Here is an 18,314-nt window from a genome sequence, read left to right as displayed (position 1 = left end):
TACAGTAGTAATTTTCACTAAATTTTCAACCGTAAATCAACATGTAATAGTTCGTGTAGGACACTTCGACAACACAGTACCCCAAGTGTGCTAGAGAAAACAAGATTGTTTCCACCCTTTGCGGCCTTGGGGTAGTGAGAAGTAGTCAACAACCCCCAGAATAAGTGTGAGATAGCATGCACCATAAAAAAATTACATGCCACTCTAAGAAGATTATGTAAAGCCATCTACAACACCAAAGGGATTACTTGGGGAAGTTCACAGTGTTGTGGAGGTGTCTTCTAAAGCAATCCATAGCTTTCTGTATGACTCTTTGAAAAAGTCAATAGCCCCATTGACTCTGTTGAGAAAATAACATCCCCAAGGAGGACTGCATGAAGTCATCAGTTGCTGAAGAGGGACTAAATAAGAAAGCGTTCAGTCTTAGAGAGACTGCATGGTGTAAATTTATCTATATACACCTCTACCCCGATAAAACGCGGTCCTCAGGAGCCAAAAAATTTCACTGTGTTATAGGTGAGATTGTGTTATATTGGGGTAGGGAAAGGCGCCCCTCCCCACAAGCTCCCCTCCGCTCCGCCTCTTCCCAGGAGCGCACCACAGCTCCGCTTCTCCTCCCTCCCAGGCTTGCCGTGCCAAACAGCTGATTGGTGCAGTAAGCCTGGGAGGGAGGAGAAGCAGAGCTGCGGTGCGCTCGTGGAAGGAGGTGGAGGTGGAGCGGAGGTGCGCTGGGGCAGGGGGGCCCCGGGGAGGACCGCAGCAAGTAACAGGCAGGTGCAGAGGAACCATTTGCGGTAACACAAATTCGGATATAATGAGGTAAAGCAGCCCCGTCCCCCGGAGCGCTGCTTTCCTGCGTTATATCCGAATTCGCGTTATATCGGACCACATTATATCAGGGTAGAGGTGTATATAAGGCTTCCTGAAGCAGTGCCAGCCTGGGTATAGTTTATTATGCAGTCATAATTTATAAAGTCTTATAAAGAACTCTGACTACAAGGGTCTCAGGCATTTGTTTTCAATGGGACTTTGTGCAATATTTCTTAATTTTGCCCTCAGTGTCTTAGTACTGCTTTGATCCTCTCAACTCCTCCATGCCTCTCTAAGCTCTTTCACCTTCCTGGCCTCTTGTTCTTTCAGTACCCTCAAATTATGTTCTTAATGACATCTATGAATCACATTCTGTAACATTTTGATAAAAACTCATAAGAAGAAGTTATTGCATATGGTAGGCATATATATTTTAATCCATCAAAACCATTTCCCCCAATTTTAACTAAAATATATAAACTAATTTTGGATTAAAAAAACTGATATATGCCATAATTCCATAAGTGAATTATACAGAAAAGATACTAGATCTCATTCCTAACCCACCTGCCAGTGTAAGGTGTTAGTTAAAATACAGACATTCTGTAATCTCAGGAATTATGGAAGTCGTGCTTTTGAAAATCTCCCACTTAATTACATTCCTTAACGAGTTCTGCCAGAACACAGCAAGACGAACATGCATATAGTTATACATTTAACTTTACTACTACACTTTAAACTATTGCACTGAAAATAGTCTCAGTAAACATTATAATTTAATTTGTTGTCATGGTCATATTTTAATTCATGACATCTAATGGACAGTACCAAAATGTTGTCATTGCAGCTGCTGAAAGTAATACTACAGATGACTTTTGTTCTGTTACAAAAATAGTTGTGTGTAACAGCTCAGATTCAGAGGTCAACTTTAATATGCCAAGCAGGAGTTTGACTGTAAATTCCAGGACTTCCTCATTTACATCTTCATCCAGCAGGAGTATAGGAACACCCTGTGACTGTTCATCAGATGATTCCACTTCTCATGGTTCCTTCTCAAATGAAATTTTTACAGGAAACCTGAACTCATATTTGTCAAGTATTAACACAAAGGAAAGAGTTATAATTCCTGTTGTATTTCAGTCAAATCTCTCATCCTGTGATGATCAAGAAAATGAAAATTCTACTAAAACATTCCCACAGCTTGGAAAAGCAAGGATTCCAAAGTCAAGACTTGAAGACAATGCTGTCATATCTTCTCCCTTTAATGAAACACTGGCTGTAGTGAAATCAAGTGTAGACATAACCCATCTACCCATTTCTGAGTCAGCACAAAGATCCATGGGTTATATTTGCAAATCCCATTCATTAGATTCCAGTAGTCTCACTGATTGTGATTGCTCTCATTTCCCAGAACCAGACAATGACTTGAATGAATAAGCCTCTGTGAAATATGAAGAATGACAGACTTGCTTTTGTAATAGTAAAATTCATAGTAAGAATGTATCAATAGTAATTGTTAAAAATTACTTTAACACAAATTCAGAATTATTTTTCAAGAAAATAAACTTGACTAACAATGCCTTTTGCTGACATGTTTTAATTTTCAGGGAGGGTATTTATTTCATCAATCCATGACTGGATGTGCTAAACCACAGGCCTCAGAATCTTCCCTATTCCTTTGTCAAACAGGCAAGACTGATGAACGATCAACTCGTAAAAATTTTTCACCCTCTAAGCATCTCCTCTGAGTTCCCAGTTTAACTTCTACCTCAGAAGCAGGAAAGGGGACCATCTTGGATTGTTTGTATGGATTTTGAGCCTGAAAACACTTTCTTGGGCAAGGATTTCTGTTTCCTACACCGTTTTATAATAGCTCTCTAACAGCCTCTTTAGGAATCACATAAGTTACTATGCAAGCCTTTCATGTTCTTGCCACTGGGAAAGGTAGACAGCCTGATACAGGCTAAAACTGATATTGGTGCACTTTTTCAGACTGCTCTCTCTGACAGACTGTCTGAGAAGTCAGCTTGATGTATGAAAGAAAGATACTCTTTTTGCTCAGGAGGTAAATAAATTTTCCAATATGCAGCTCTTTCCCCAATGCCAGAAGTTGTGAGCAGTCCAAAAGCAGAATTCTAAAGTATCTCCCTCACCCCCATAAGGTTCATAAGAAGCTTTAAATGGTCCTCATGTTCCTCCTATTCAGTTTCCAGGGACTTGTTTGCTGCTACCCCTTCCTAGAACAACTAAAATGGCAGGGACCAAAGTCCTTGTCTTTGTCAGATACTCTAAGTCCTTTTCCCACCACTTTGTCAGTCACACCGTTGGAAGAAGGAGAGTTCCTCCAGCTCTGAGCCAGAGGCATGTGCTTCTGAACCAGACAGAAGAGCCTCAAAGAAGGACTGGGAATAGTTGATTAGGCTTGTTTTCTCTATCTAGTTCGAGACTCCATAAGAGGTAATGGATGCCACAGGCTTACTTCTGTTTACTGAGGAGGGAAACCAGGAAAAGACTCTCCCAGTGTATTCTTTAATCGATTTATTTATGTGCCACCCACTTTTACACACCCTGCTCCCCATGTTTTCACATCAGCTATCTGTTGACTTTGAACTGACTGCTATATCTCCATAATTTACTCCTGGTCACATTTAATACTGCTTCAGTAAGTAACAACATAAACATCAAACACACATGTGACAAAAGGCTGTACTGTCAGATCATATTCTCAAAAAAATAATGTTCTCAATAAAATTAATGTGAATTTTGATGACAATTCTGGAATACAACACAATTTCTGAAAAGTGTTTTATATTAATTCTAATCAGCTGGAGCAGTTTTCCACTAGGTGCTACATAAATGTAAGATATTAAAGTATTACAGTACATATCATCACCAGTTACACTAATATTCAGTTACAAACATGTTGGAGCAGAGGTGTGTTTCAGAGGAGGTTGGCGCATGCATTAAATAATTCTGTCATATGAAAATATTGTAATTTTAAATAATATGAGATTAATTCTTTGAAAGGTCAAGTTCTAGACAGTAAAAACTGGTATATCATACATTTAAAAATAATTAGAATTTATTGAAAAAACAGCAACAGAAAAAAAACAACCTCAAAATAAAAATCAAAGATTTTAACTAACTACAAGTTTTTCAGGGAAATAATTAAAGGAAAATGAATCAGGAAAAGAAAAAGCTAACACTGACTTCTGTATTGGTAGCAATCCATTTTTTGCATTGTAACTGTTGCTTCCCCCAGACATTACTAGCAGATGTTCCAGGACATATTAGATTTTTGGGAGATCTGAATTATTAGCTGTCTCATGGCACTTCAAGTTAAGAGATACTAGGACCAAAACGTCTGCTACTTTTCCTTCCAGTTTACTGAAATTGCCCAAGATTTTGCGAGAGCTAATGGTTGCTCTTGCCTTTAGAATGTTCAGAACTGTATCTTATATTTTGGTTTTATACATTTGGTTAGATAGCACAATTATTAAGGTGTAAAAGAACACATCCTTATGTAAACTATGTAGATGTATCTCCTGATTTAATCTTTGTTCTACTTTTGGCTGTGCTAGCCCCTCAGGTCAACTAATTTTATTGTTGTAAAGCTGAAGATCTTCTGTCTATGATCACAAGAATTATTTTTATATAAAATTCTATTCTGTTTGAATTATCATTCTAAAGGACCATTTAAAAGTGTATTTTTCTGCAGTGGAGCTATACAAATGTACTACTTCTGCTTTGGGGCAATTCAATCCCAAGATTGTATCACTTATTTTTTTCAGCACTTACCTGTACAAATATCTACTTCCAAGCCTAAAAAGTAGACCAAGTATTTCAAACTAGTCATATGAATTACCAATACATATTAGTGTGTTTTACAGATAATACAGAGTATTATTATTTTACAGATAATACAGACATAATACACTAATCTTTAGCTCCAGCTAAACTCTTCAGAAAATTCACCCCTCTGGACTGATGTTTGGTGGTCAGACTCCCCTATACAGGGCAGTTCAACCACGCCCACCTAATGGCAGACTGGAAGGGCTAGATTCACAAAGGAAATTAGGCGACTAGAAAATCATTGGGTTACACAAAGCCTGAATTAGGTGCTTAGGTTCCCTGTACAGCGAATGGGGATAGGTGCCTCAGAATGGGATTCACAAAAGCCAGCATACTAGGCAGCTCCCAGCCTAATCTAGCCAATGGGAGATGCCAAAACAGGGCTTATTTCCTAAACCCCACCCCTCTCAGAGTACAGCACCTAAACCCAGGCTGGAGAGAGCCACCTCCCTCTGTTTGGGATTCTTAACTGCAAACCCTCTTGTGGGGTTAGGCACCTATGCCATTTTTGCAAGAAGTTTGGGGGGGCGGGAAGGACTACCTCCCAGTGGTTAGCATGCTCACCAGGGATGTGGCAGACCCCCTGGATCCTGGGTCTCCCACTTCCCATGTGAGCTTTATAATATAAATAATACATGGAAATATACCTACCTCATAGAATTGGAAGGGACCCCAAAAGGTCATTGAGTCTAGCCCCTGCCTTCACTAGCAGGACCAAGTACTGATTTTGCCTCAGATCCCTAAGTGACCCTATCAAGAATTGAACTCACCACCTTAGGTTTAGCAGGCCAATGCTCAAATCAGTGAGCTATCCCTCCCCCTAGACTAAAGAGTCATTCTCATGCTTGCTCTCTCTGGCCCAAAGACTAATAATTTATCCAATTTATTTATTTATCTAGTTATTTGTCCCTAATGTAGTCTGAGAACGCCAACTGAAATGGTCGATGAACCTACCCTTAGTCTTCCCAAAACTGCACTCAACGCAAGGGGAAAAGAAATTACACACTCTGGACATCTCCAGACTCTTAGTCTATTACGCTGACAGGACCATGCCTTTTAGGTTCTCTCCTTGACTCTTCGTAGGCATCTGGCCCTTCCAAGTACCAGGCTGTCTTGTCACAAAGGATCTCTAAATGGATCACACAGTGTGTTTCTGTTATTAGATGGTTGATGAGCTAGTCACTCCACCACGCATAGTCAGTGGTCAGACTGCTTCAGAAAATTGCTGAGATCTGAGATCTGCAGGGCAGCAATGTGGAGCAACCTATTGACCTTTGTCAAACATTATACCTTTTATTCCATTATGCCCATACATTATGCTAGCTCAGATGGCAAATTTGGGGGCACAGTACTGTAAGCCTTATTTGATTAATACAACTGAAACTCCTCATTCCAACCATCCAATGAGCATACCGACCACCTATAATGGGATTCACCTTTACCATCTTTGATACCGTTGAAATACAACCGGGGCAGCAGAGAGAAATAGCCTGCTTCTAGCAAGGCAGCACAACAAATCTTTCTCCATAATCTCCGATACCTAGCATCATGACTCCCTCAGTACCACAGAAGTTTAAGCAGCCACCTGAGACTATACTCTCTTCAAGGTAGTCAACATTGTCTGTCCCGACAGCTTCCACTGCAAAGGACTCATCCCAGCAGACTCCTTCCTCAGCACTGTTAACCTACCTCACACCACAGGAGTTTAGGTATTCCAAGGACCTGTTGGTTTCAGATGAGTCATTGTCCCCTCTTGATGGGTATTGGCATCAACATGGTCACCAAAATTACACCTCTCCTGAGTACCATCTGATTCCCCAGCATTTTCTGGGAGAGCTCCCCCTTTGAACAATGAGGAGGACCTCTCTTCTGACATCTCAGAGTAAGATTCCCCTACCTACCAGCATAAGGTCTCCCTCACTAAAATCTACAAGGAAAAGGATGTCTCATGAAGATAAATTCAGGGTTCTGCTCATGGGTATGAGCAGCAGTGAATGCCACCAACTATTCCTTATGGTCCCCATCAGTGGCCATCTTGGGACCCTTGGGCCACCACCTTTCTGAATGGGACCATCAGGACGGATAGTCTCTTACTCCATCTGTTCCTCCTCAGCTACCTGAGCTGTAGGAAGAAATCTTTGAAGAGTAAGAGGCTAGAGTAGACAAGGAGGTCACTCTACAGACTAATATTTCCTCATCTTCCCCACGTGAGGCTGTGATGCTTTCCTCTCCTTCCCTGGCTGATGCTTTAAACTATTTCAGGACCTAATGAAACAAGTGGCAGATTATCTGTAGATCCCCCTTTAAGAGGTACAAGAGTCAAAGCACAAGTTCTTGGATATTTGCAAAGGACATCTTTTGATTGAGTGGCCTCTCTCATTAATGAATCCCTCATGGATCCTGCCAAAATCATCTGGCAGACCCTAGCAACGGTACCACCCATGTGCAAATGTGCTGATAAATATTATGTTTCAGCCAAGGATTCTGAATTTTTATTTTTCCCCATTCTTCACCTAACTCCTTGGTCATTGTAAATGAATATGGAAGACAGCACCATGCTAAATCAACCTTATAAGACAAGGACCAAAAACGCCTTGACCTTTGTGGTTGAAAGAGAAGTCTGTGACCCTACAGTTTAGGATCACAATTTACCAAGCTTTTATCATGAAATACAACCACTTTTATTGAACACCTTTCCAGCAGAACATCACAAACAGTTCCAGGCCATCATAGCAAAAGATCAGCTACTGACTAGAACATCATTACAAGCCTCCTCAGATGCTGCTGTCACTGCAGCTCAATTCATCTCCACGAAACACCCCTAGGCCATCTTGCAATCTCTTGGGATTTATACATTTCCTAGTAAACAGATATTTAGTTGATCCCAGAAGACCCAGAGATCCTGCCCCCTCCAGTTTTCTCATTACCAAAGACCTACTGAGCCACCTAAGAAAAAATTAAACACCCAATCAACCAATGGAACTTGTTACCAGGGGATAACTGGATCACTTGACAGTTGCCCTATTCTGTTCATTCCCTCTGAAGCATCTGTCAGCAGCCTCTGTCAGAAGACAGGATACTGGGCTAGATGGACCATTGGTCTGACCCAGTATGGCCATTCTTATGTTCTTAACCAAAGTTTCAAAGAAAGATACCACCCACTACATCTGCTTCAACCACTCAACCTTCCTCATTGTCAAAACATAAGTTTTGGTGGTCTGATCAAAGGCCTGGAACAATGCTGTTTCTTGTATCTCCAGCTGCACCAGTTTACCTGCCTCCCTCCCTTTGGGGACCATCTCTCCCACTTTCTACCTGCACGGGAGCAGACTACATCCAAACAATGGTTGTTGGACATTATAAAATTGGGTTACTCCATTAATTTTACCTTCCTCCCCCCACCCTACTTCTCTTTCCTGTCTTTCTTCAGGGGCTCTTCTCACAAACACTTGCTGAGACAGGAAATCACCTTCTATCTATGCTTAGGATTCAAAGAACCAGTTCTTGCACAGCACAGGGGAAGAGATTTTACTTCAAGTATTTTCTGGACTGAAGGAAGAATGGAGGGTAGAGGCCTAGTCTAGGTATAAAAGACTCCTAAACAACTTTATGAAAGTACAGAAATTCAGGATGGTGACTCTTGCAGCTATAATTCCATCATTGGATCCCGAGGATTGGTTTTCAGCCCTCAACTTCAGGATGTTTATTTTCATATCATGATTCACCCATCTCAGAAGAGATTCATTCAGTTTTTCATTGACCAAGACCACTTTTTGTATCGGGTATTTCCATTTGGCCTTTCCTCTGCTCTGGAGTATTCTCAAAGATTTTGGCAGTGGGTACCGATTATCTTCTTAGAGGGCGATAATAGTTTTTCCGTACCTCGAATAGCTGCTCAAAGGCCAGTCTTACAATGAGATTATTTCTGCCATGAAGACAGCTTTGTTCCTCATGCTAGGTCTCCAGCTCAACAGTGAAAAGGATAGAATTCATAGGGGCCTCTTTAGATGCAGTAACAGCCAGAGCTTACCTCCCCATGGACAGATTCATGATTCTATCAAACCTCATTGCAAATACTCAGATAAGGCCGCAGACTTCGACAAGAAATTGTCTTAAACTTCTGGGACATATGGAAGCTTGTAACTTTGTAATGTGTCTTGCAAGGTTACATCTTTGCTGTTTGCAGGTATGGCTCAGCACAGTTTATATGCTGAACAAACATGGTCTGGACAGGCTGGTATCAGTCCCTTTTCAAGTACAAGACTCCCTCAATTGGTGGAAGAACCGTCACAACATCTGTGCATATGTCTCCTTTATTCAGCCATCTCCAACCATCACCATAACGACAGATGCATCTTGTGGGCAGGGTGCATCTAGGGACACATAAAATTCAGGGCAGACTGACTACTCAAGAAGCTCGTTTACACATCAACCTCCTGGAGCTGCAAGCAATCAGGAATGTCTATATTCACTTTCTTCCATTAATTCAGAGACAGATCTGTCAAAATCATGACAGACAATGTAGCTTACATGTTTTACATCAACCAACAATCAGGATGGGGCCAGTTCCCCTTTCTCTTTGTGCTGAAGCAATAAAGCTATGGAACTGGTGCATAGCCAATCACATCCTCATGTCAGCAGTTTACCTTCCAGGCATTCAAAATATCATGACTGACGCTTTCAGCATGATTACGAGTGGGAGTTAGATTGTCAGATTCTCAATCATATTTTTTTCTGACCTGGTGCTTTCCAGAGGTGGATCTTTTTGCCACCCTCACCAACAGGAAGTGTAGACAGTTTTTGTTAGGGCTTCTCCTGCCCTCCCTTGGTTCTTGTCACACAGACAGACAGCAGAAGACCAGAGTCCGAAGTCCAGGCAATGCAATGTTTATTGGGGTTACCAAGCAAGCATAATCCCAGCTCTTTACATCAGTAGAGCTTTTCCTGTTCCTTTTTTCCACCTCCTCCTTCTGAGCAGTCTTAATTATACTTGTAGTGCATGCCCCTGGTCCCACCCCTTACAGTTTATGGTCATGTTCCATTTTGGAGGGTTGTGAGTCTGGGGGCTTCGGTATCACCTCTTTTGTACCCCATGGGAGGGGTAAGGAGTGAGGTTATGTACCTGCCAGGGTCACCTCTTCTCTGGCTTTTTAGTGTTTCTTATGCTTCTTCCCCCAACCCGCCTTGCACCTCCCTACTGGTTGTTTGACCTTGCCTTGATATAGGAGTTGAGGCAGTCTTCAAGTGTACGCTCGTATATTAAACTCCGACCATACCCAGCAACACATTAACTGTCTTCCTTATCTTTTCTCATTGTGCTATAAACCCCATCTGGTTAGGCAGAAGCAACACAATGGTTCATAGATATCAGTAAGGATATAAAACTATCAAAAATAAAACCCAAAATTCTATCTCAGGCTAACAAATAGGCCTATATACTAACAGTTTTGCTCAAGAGGGCGTTTGGGCCCTCAATGACTGGGAGATGCTTTCCTTGTTCCATGGATGAAGGAGCTTTCTGTATGTGTTTCCTCCAATACCTTTGATATTGAAAGTGTAAACAAGATCAAGCAAGACAAAGCCAAGGTCATATTCATAGTTCCAATGAAGCCAAGATAGGCCTGCTCCCCTCAGCTAATTGATCTTGCTGTTTGTTTGGTGATCAGTCTTCTGTCCATTCCTCATCTCTCTCTTAAGATGCATGTCAGACTCTCCATCCCAACTTGGGAATTCTCCATCTCAGGGCTTGGTTCTTCAGTGGTTCTCAGGAATCGAGACTTCCTGTTCTGCAGAGGTACAGCCGGTGTTTCTAAACAGTAGGAAAAGTTCTATGTGGAACACTTTCAAAAATGGAAGAGAGTCCACCATCGGTGTGACAGTGGTGTCTTTTTTTTTCATTCCTCCCTCTCAGCTGTCCTGGACTATCTGTTGGAATTTAAAACAAATCAGCATTATCTATGAGTTATATCAGAATTCACTTGCAGCTATAACAGCCTTCCATTTCTTAGTTGAGGGATTCTTATTGTTTGCTTATCCCATGATGGTAAGATTATCAAGGGATTGGGAAACTTTTTTTCTCAAATTAGAGACCCCCCCACCCCCATATGGGATCTAAACTTATTACTGAACTGTCTTATGAGACCTCCCTTCGAACAATTGGATACCTGTTCTCTTCTTAGCTTCTTCATGGTGGAATATTTTTGGTGGCCATCACTTCTGCCCAAAAGGTCAGGAAAATTGGATCTTTAAAGGCAGAGCCTCTTTTTACAGTGTTTTTCAAGAACAATATCATATCATATCATATTGCCTCTGTATAAATTCATGGTATGCCCACATGCAGATGTGATCGTCCCATCTCAAAAAAGATATATTGGAATTGGAAAAGGTTCGAAAAAGGGCAACAAAAATGATTAGAGGTATGAAATATCTTCCATATGAGGAGAAATTAATAAGATTAGAACTTTTCATCTTAGATAGAACAGTGGTTCTCAACCAGGGATTGGGGGCCTCAGGTTTCAGGGGGGCCTCCAAGCATGGCCAGCATTAGACTCACTGGGGCCCAGGGCAGAAAGCTGAAGCCCCACTGCATGGGGCTGAAGCCCAGGTCTCCGAGCCCCGCCACCTGGGGCTGAAGCTGAAGCCTGAGCAATGAAGCTTCATGGGGGGCCCCTCTGGCATGGTGCCCCAGGCAATTGCCCTGCTTGCTACCCCCTAATGCCAGCCCTGGCTTTTATATGCAGAAAATCAGTTATTGGGGAGCAGGTGGGCCATGGAGTTTTTATAGCATGTTGGGTCGGGGGAGTAAAGAGGGGGGGCTCAGAAAGAAAAAGGTTAAGAACCTCTGTGCTAGAGGTCTATAAAATCAGGACTGGTGTGGAGAAAGTAAATAAGGAAGAGTTATTTACTCCTTTTCGTAACACAAGAACTAGAGGTCACCAAATGAAATTAATAGGCAGCAGGTTTAAAACAAACAAAAGGAAGTATTTTTTCACACAACACACTGTCAATCTGTGGAACTCTTTGCCAGAGGATGTTGTGAAGGCCAAGACTATAACAGGGTTTAAAAAAGAATTAGGTAAATTCATGGAGAATAAGTTCCACAATGGCTCCAGGATGGGCAGGGATGGTGTCCCTAGCCTCTATTGCCAGAAGCTGGGAATGGGTGACAGAGGATGGATCACTTGATGATTACCTGTTCTGTTCATTCCTTCTGAAGCACCTGACATTGGCCATTGTTGGAAGACAGTATACTGAGCTAGCTGGACCTTTGTTCTGAACCGGTATGGCCGTTCTTATGTTCTTAGGTTTTGTTATGCCTACTTCCTAATTTTTTACCTAATCTGTCATCTGAATTTCACATCAATCAGTCATCCATCTCCCAGTATTTTCCCCAAAACTACATCACACCTGGAGGGATGCTACTTTATATACCTTGGACTTAGGAAGGCATTAGCTTTCTGTCTGGACAGAATCAAACCATTTAGAAAAGTCTCCCAGACTGTTAATTTCAATTGCTGACAAGTCCAAAAGATCCACAAGTCTCCACCTTGTGATTCTCCGGGTAGACTTTTGGTTGTATTATTTCTTGCTATGAATCTGCTGATTTACAACCTCCTTCTATGGTGTCAGCCCATTCCATGAGGTCTTTTTCTACTTCTGTGACATTGCTTGAGCATGTTTCTATTGGGGAGATTTGTAAGGCTGTAGTATGGACTTCAATACACACTTTTACAAAAATTATGTGGTGGTTCATTCTTCTAGATCAGATGCTGTCCTTGGAAATGCAGTCTTGTCTTCAGTCTTGGACTCAGCTCTGAAGCTCCCCCCCTTCAATTGAGGGCACTGTTTGGTAGTCATCTGAAATGGAGCACCCATAGGGATACTGCTCAAAGCAGGAGAGATTACTCACTTTATGCAGTCACTGGAGTTTTGTAAGATGTATCCCCCTGTGGGGGGCTCCACTACCTGTCCTCCTTCCCCTCAGCTTCAGAATTTCCTCTGAAGAACTTTGCAGTGGAGAAGGAACTGAGGGCATTTTGCCCATGCAGCCCTATATAGCCTCGGTGTGGGGCATGAGGATCTGTAGGGGAGATGCATGGACTGAATGGGCACTACTACCAAAAATGTCTGATCAGAGGTACATGCATATCTGAAGTGGAGCATCCATAGGCATACACAACTTGAAGAACTCCAGTTACTGCACAAGGTAATCCTCCTTACATACCCTACAGTAACTGTGGTTCTTTGACATGCTGTAGTGAGTGTGGAATCCATGACCCAACCACCGTCCCCGGTTTTCAGAGTCCTCAGCAACCAGAGGCTTTAAATTGCAAGGGCACTGAGGGTCATGTCTGCCCCACCCTCCAGGCCTTTGTAGAGGAGCATAAGGAGGCACAGGGTGCATGTGCAGTCCCAACAGACACGTATTCAAAAGACTGGGATCTTGTGTGCATGTGGCAGAGGCACACCTACACTGGGATTTGTACTGACTGCTAAATCTCAAAGAACCACAGTTACTGAAGGGTAAGTAATTGTTCTTTATGTTTTTCCATGAATTACCATTAGAGCTGTGCAAAGATTTTTATGCCACTTGTCAAAACCAGAAAAAAGTCAAGCTTTCACTGAATGCAGAAGTCAATGTTGGTGTTTTCTCAACATATTTTTTTATTCTGACAGAAAGCTTGTTTTATTCATGTACTACTTCTTCACTCCTGGTAGAAAAAGTGGTGTGCCCTAGTTCAATGAAAGTACAAAAAAATCCCTTATCTAAACCACATCTTTTCCCCAGTTTATATGTTTAGCATTTCTTAAAAGACTTTGCTTGTGTAAATTGCAAAATCACATTTGAACAAATTTATAAATATTTGCATTTTCACCATATAAAAATCACAAAGTGCAAATTGAGAATTTTGCACAGCTGTAATTTATTTTGTAAAAAAATTGCTCACCATAATAGCCATATGAAATGCATACTATTTACATAAGAACCACAGTGGAAGAAAATAGTTCTACAAGAGAATATATCAGTATTACACAAACACAAAAGATTTAGTCTAAAATAGTAGTCAATTTACTTTTCCTTTATTTTCATATGCCAGATTTCATCAACATCAAATTACAAACTTGGTATTAAACACTAGCCATACAGCTTTAAATTTTGCATAATCCTAAATAAATCAAAAGATTATGGAAATATACTGGGCCATATTCTGCCCTCAGATGTGTGCCTGTGTGAGGAAGATAAGCAATGTAAATGATATTGTGCAGCGTGTATGCTTCTAAAACATATTCCACATCAGTTCTGCCATCATCTTTGCATTATTCCCTTTGAGATTTTTCTGTCAGAAAAAGCTGTGACAGCATAGCCCTTAGAAAGGATGTCTTCAGATTTTAGGGGGATGCATTTGTGCCCTGTCATCACATCCACATATTACCATCTTTATTCAATGATAGTTTCTGAGAATAATAAGGAAAAGTTAAAGCAACCCAATACAACGTTTGTAAATCACTCGATGTACATTGATATTGGCAAAATGTCAGAGTCATAGAGTTTAAGTCCAGAAGGGACCACTAGATCATCTAGTCTGACCTTTTGTATATCACAGGCCACCAACACTACCCACCACCTGCAAACTAAACCCAATAACGGAAATGGGATCAAAGTAAATAAAACCCACAGAAGACTAGGCTATTAAGTGCCACAGGCAGAGAACAGGAGGGACCAAGATACAAAAGTGCTCAAGGCCCCTGCAATGGCAGGGGTATGATTAAATGAGATATACCCAGATAATTCTGGCAAGTAACCCGCACTTACACACTGCAGAGGAATCTGAAAGTGTGTTAAGAAATGAACGAAAGGATTTGCAAAATGACTGCTATATGAAGATGTCTGAGAGGAATATTTGTTTTCAGAAGTTATTGTGTGTGCTGTGGATATGTACTATGGTGATTTTCTTTTTGCCAAAACACATCTTTTTTCTATTTTGTAGCACATTGTCTATATGTGTATCTTAGTACATGGGAATGGGTATTGCATGTTGGGGCAACATGACTTAAAAATGTCAAGCAAAAGCTTTGGGGATGACACCTGTTATGGAAGGTAATACATCTATGGCAATACTGGAAGGCATCTGCTTGCCAAGATGTCACATGAATATGAGCAAAGGAAACAAAGCAAAGAAGTTAGTCTGCTGTTTGCTTTACTGAGCTGATTAGGATACCTCCTACTGATGCTGTTTTTTCTTGGGCAGTTGCTTAACATACTGCTATAGTACCATATAGATTGATTTATTTGGTTATAAACCATTCTCATGATCACATACACTGTTCTACAGTACATTAAGAGAACAGTCTCATTTGTGATTATTTCCACAGCACCCCACATGAGCATGTCATTTAATAGAAAAATAAAAGACAATTATAAGGCTCAGATGATCATACTTCACAGGAATGAGGAGGAAAAGAAAAACTCCATGATGTTCCATTCATAGAGTTTCCTCTAAATTAGGGTTACCATACGTCCGGATTTTCCCGGACATGTCCGGCTTTTTGGGCTTCAAATCCCCGTCTGGGGGAAAATCCCAAAAAGCCGGACATGTCCGGGAAAATCGGAACATGCGGGGCCGGCGGTGTTGGGCCAGGGGCCGACGGTGCTGAGCCGGGGGCCGGGGCCGGGCTCGCAGTGCCGAGCCAGGGGCCGGAGCTGGGCTGGCTGTGCCGGGCCGGGGCCGGCACCCCAAGGCCCGAGCCGACCCAGGCTGGAGACGCTGGGGGGGCCAGCCTGGGCCGTGCCTCCTTCCCCCACCCCCCCCGCCCTTACCTGCTTCAGGCTTCCCGCGAATCAAATGTTCGCGGGAAGCAGGGGAGGGGGCGGAGTTGGGGCGGGGGCGGGGCCTCGTGGAGTGTCCTCTTTTTGGACACTCCAAATATGGTAACCCTACTCTAAATCATTCTGCATGGAGCTGGTTTTCTCCAGTGGAATGAACAGGAGGTTCCACTCCTGTTTGCAGGATCAAGGTTCACTGATTTGTCAGGTCATGTAACAAGTTGATGGAGGCCCAGAATTGAGATAGCAGGCATGTTGCAAATCAGGATTGAAGTAGATTGGCAGAGGTGTTTGGATGAAGTTTTAACAGGTGTAAATCACACTGTACTTTATTATAGTCAATAGGTCTTTTGATATTTGCATTTATTCATAGTCATATTATAAATCTGAATTAAAATAGGAATAATTTTGTATCTACTCTCAAGAATCCTAGTTAAACATTTTATCTTTTATTTCATAAGAGAAAATATAGTAGTAAGCTACAGGACTGGCCAGACTCAAGCCTTTTTGTTTGGTTATGGTGTAAAAAGGAAGCTCAAAAAGTTGATTAAAAAATAAAATAAAAGGGGGGGGGGTGCATGTGTGTGTCCTGCTAGTTCTTTTACATTTGAAATGTAGGTCTTGTCAGCCCTCAAAAATCTCTGTGGGTCTCTATATTAGGTCTTTTTTATATTAGGTGGGTCTTTTTTCCTTCGAATTTCCCGGTGCTACTATCACTGGTGCTAGCAATAGTGGGGATTAGTGTAGATTGAATATTTTAAATATTATGTCATCTAACCCTGCTCAAAACTAGCACCAAGGATAAAACAGTGGTTAAACTGTTGTTTACATTAACATTCCCACTTTGCTATTACCTGTGGAGCCACATTGTTGGTAGCAACAGTGGGAATTTTAGAGAAAAAAGGCCAGAGACAAGGTGTGAAATCCTGACCTCAAAGTCAATGAGACTTTTGCCACTGACTTCAAGAGGGCCTGAACTTAATCCAAAACCTGTGTTAACTTGTGCACTGGTGGCATCACAAGAGTCAAGTGATTTTTACTCAGGTCTCTTCTGCACTAGAAAATTGCATTGATGTAACTACGTCAGTCAAGGGTGTGAAAAATCCTCACAAAGTCTGTTTAGGCAGCGCTATATCGAAAAATTCTTCTGTCACTCTAGCTACTGCCTCTCACTGATGGGAAAACCCCTCCTGTGACCATAAGTAGTGTCTACACTTGAAGTGCTACAGCGGCGCAGCTGTGCTGCTGTAGTATTTTAAGTGTAGACAAGCCCTCAGACTGCTTAAAACTCTATTTTTTGTTTGCATTTGAAACACCTATTTAAATAACTAACTAGTATTTTGAGTAAAGGATGTCTTTTTAAAAAAAAAAAAAAACACTCTTGCCCCTTTAATGAAGGAGTTAGATCTCACAATAAACATGTTCTGAAATCTCCAGCACATCTTCCTCCCAAACCAGTGAAGACCAGATTTTTCATTCCTAATATTTCAAAGGTAAACAGGATGAAAAGAAAACATATAAAACCCCAACTGTTCAGGTCCTTTTTATATATGATTAGAGTTAGATGGTAAATTCCTTGGTGAAGGAACCCCAAGTACTATGGGATCCCAAGTGGTTGGCCTCTAGGCACTACCACGATATAAATTATAAGGAAAGAGGCACAAGTTCAATTTAAAAAAAAAATCCTTGGCAGTCCAGCTTTAGTATCAACCTGCAAATTTTAAAAACGACTTGTGGGTGTTCAGGTGCTCAATGTGTGCATAAACTACTCTATTTTCTGAGTGCAATGGGAGCACCTCATCACCATCTTTGGGTGCCATATTCTGACTATGTGCACAAACCTGAGCTTTTGCTCTGGCAGTGACTGTCTTCCAGTTCTGTATTTGTACTGCACCTAGCACAAAGGGGTTCTGATCCATGATCAGGGCTCTCCTCCTAGTCATATATAACCCACCCCAAACAGGCACACACTACATTAAAATCAGGCCAAAAAAACCCCAACCAAACAAAAAAAAGAAAACCAAAACAGTGGGGCAAAATCGCACCCCCCATTTTGGGGAGCAAGTTGAATCTGCTCTGCAAATGTGATCGTAACGCATCACAGAAAGCATCCTCTTCGATTCGCTCCTCAGGGAGCGACAAAGGGCAGCAGGAGCCCGCGAGAGAGCAGCCAGGCCTGGCCCTGGGAAACCTGTCAGCAGAGGGGAGGAGCGAGAGGAGGAGTTCCGAGGCCCGTGTGACAAAGCCCAGTGCGCACAACGCTGGTGACCAGGAAGCACAACAGCTCTTGGCTGCGGCTGGGGGACGGGCGCGGGCTGCACCTGAACCCAGCTGTCCAAACACAGCCCTGCCCCCCTTGTCAGCCGCCCTTATGGGGGTGGGGAAGTGAGGCCTCCTCCTCCCGCCCGCTGCTCCGCACAGGCCTCCCGGCCCCGGGAGGGGGAGGAGGCAGCACCAGGAGCCAGAGTGTGCGGGGCGAGGGAGAGACAGCGGGTCCCCGGTGCAGCCGGGTTGGCGCTAAGCCTCTTACGGGGAGAGACTGGCATGAGCGTCCCCAGCCGGGCTGCTGCTGCTGCGGGCGGCCTGGCGCGGCGAGGAGACTAAGGCGGGAGCGGACACTGAGGAGGAGAAGCCCTCTCCCCGCCGGGAACGATGGGGAACTGCCTGAAGTCCCCCACCTCGGATGACATCTCCCTGCTGCACGAGTCCCAGTCGGACAGAGCCAGCTACGGGGATGGGACCGAACCGGATCAGGAGCCGCCGCCGCCATATCAGGTACTGGAGAGAGGGGAGTGAGGCAGACACAGAAGGGGAGAGGGAGGTAAAG

General features: G+C 42.6%; 1 protein-coding gene across 1 annotated transcript in view; it reads left to right on the top strand.

Annotated features, from left to right (window-relative positions):
- The first annotated feature begins 17,757 nt into the window (after nucleotides 1-17,757).
- Nucleotides 17,758-18,314, top strand: part of RNF11 (ring finger protein 11) — a 47,625-nt gene continuing 47,068 nt past the window's right edge. Inside the window, exon 1 of the mRNA XM_054036813.1 lies at nucleotides 17,758-18,262. Coding sequence (XP_053892788.1) covers nucleotides 18,140-18,262 — 123 coding nt within the window. The 5' untranslated portion in view covers nucleotides 17,758-18,139. The remainder of the gene's footprint in view (nucleotides 18,263-18,314) is intronic.

The sequence above is a fragment of the Malaclemys terrapin genome, chromosome 8 (assembly GCF_027887155.1).
Source record: "Malaclemys terrapin pileata isolate rMalTer1 chromosome 8, rMalTer1.hap1, whole genome shotgun sequence".
Classification (NCBI taxonomy): domain Eukaryota; kingdom Metazoa; phylum Chordata; order Testudines; family Emydidae; genus Malaclemys; species Malaclemys terrapin.
The sequence above is the reverse complement of the archived record's forward strand: the minus strand, read 5'-3'. Positions and strand labels throughout refer to the sequence as shown.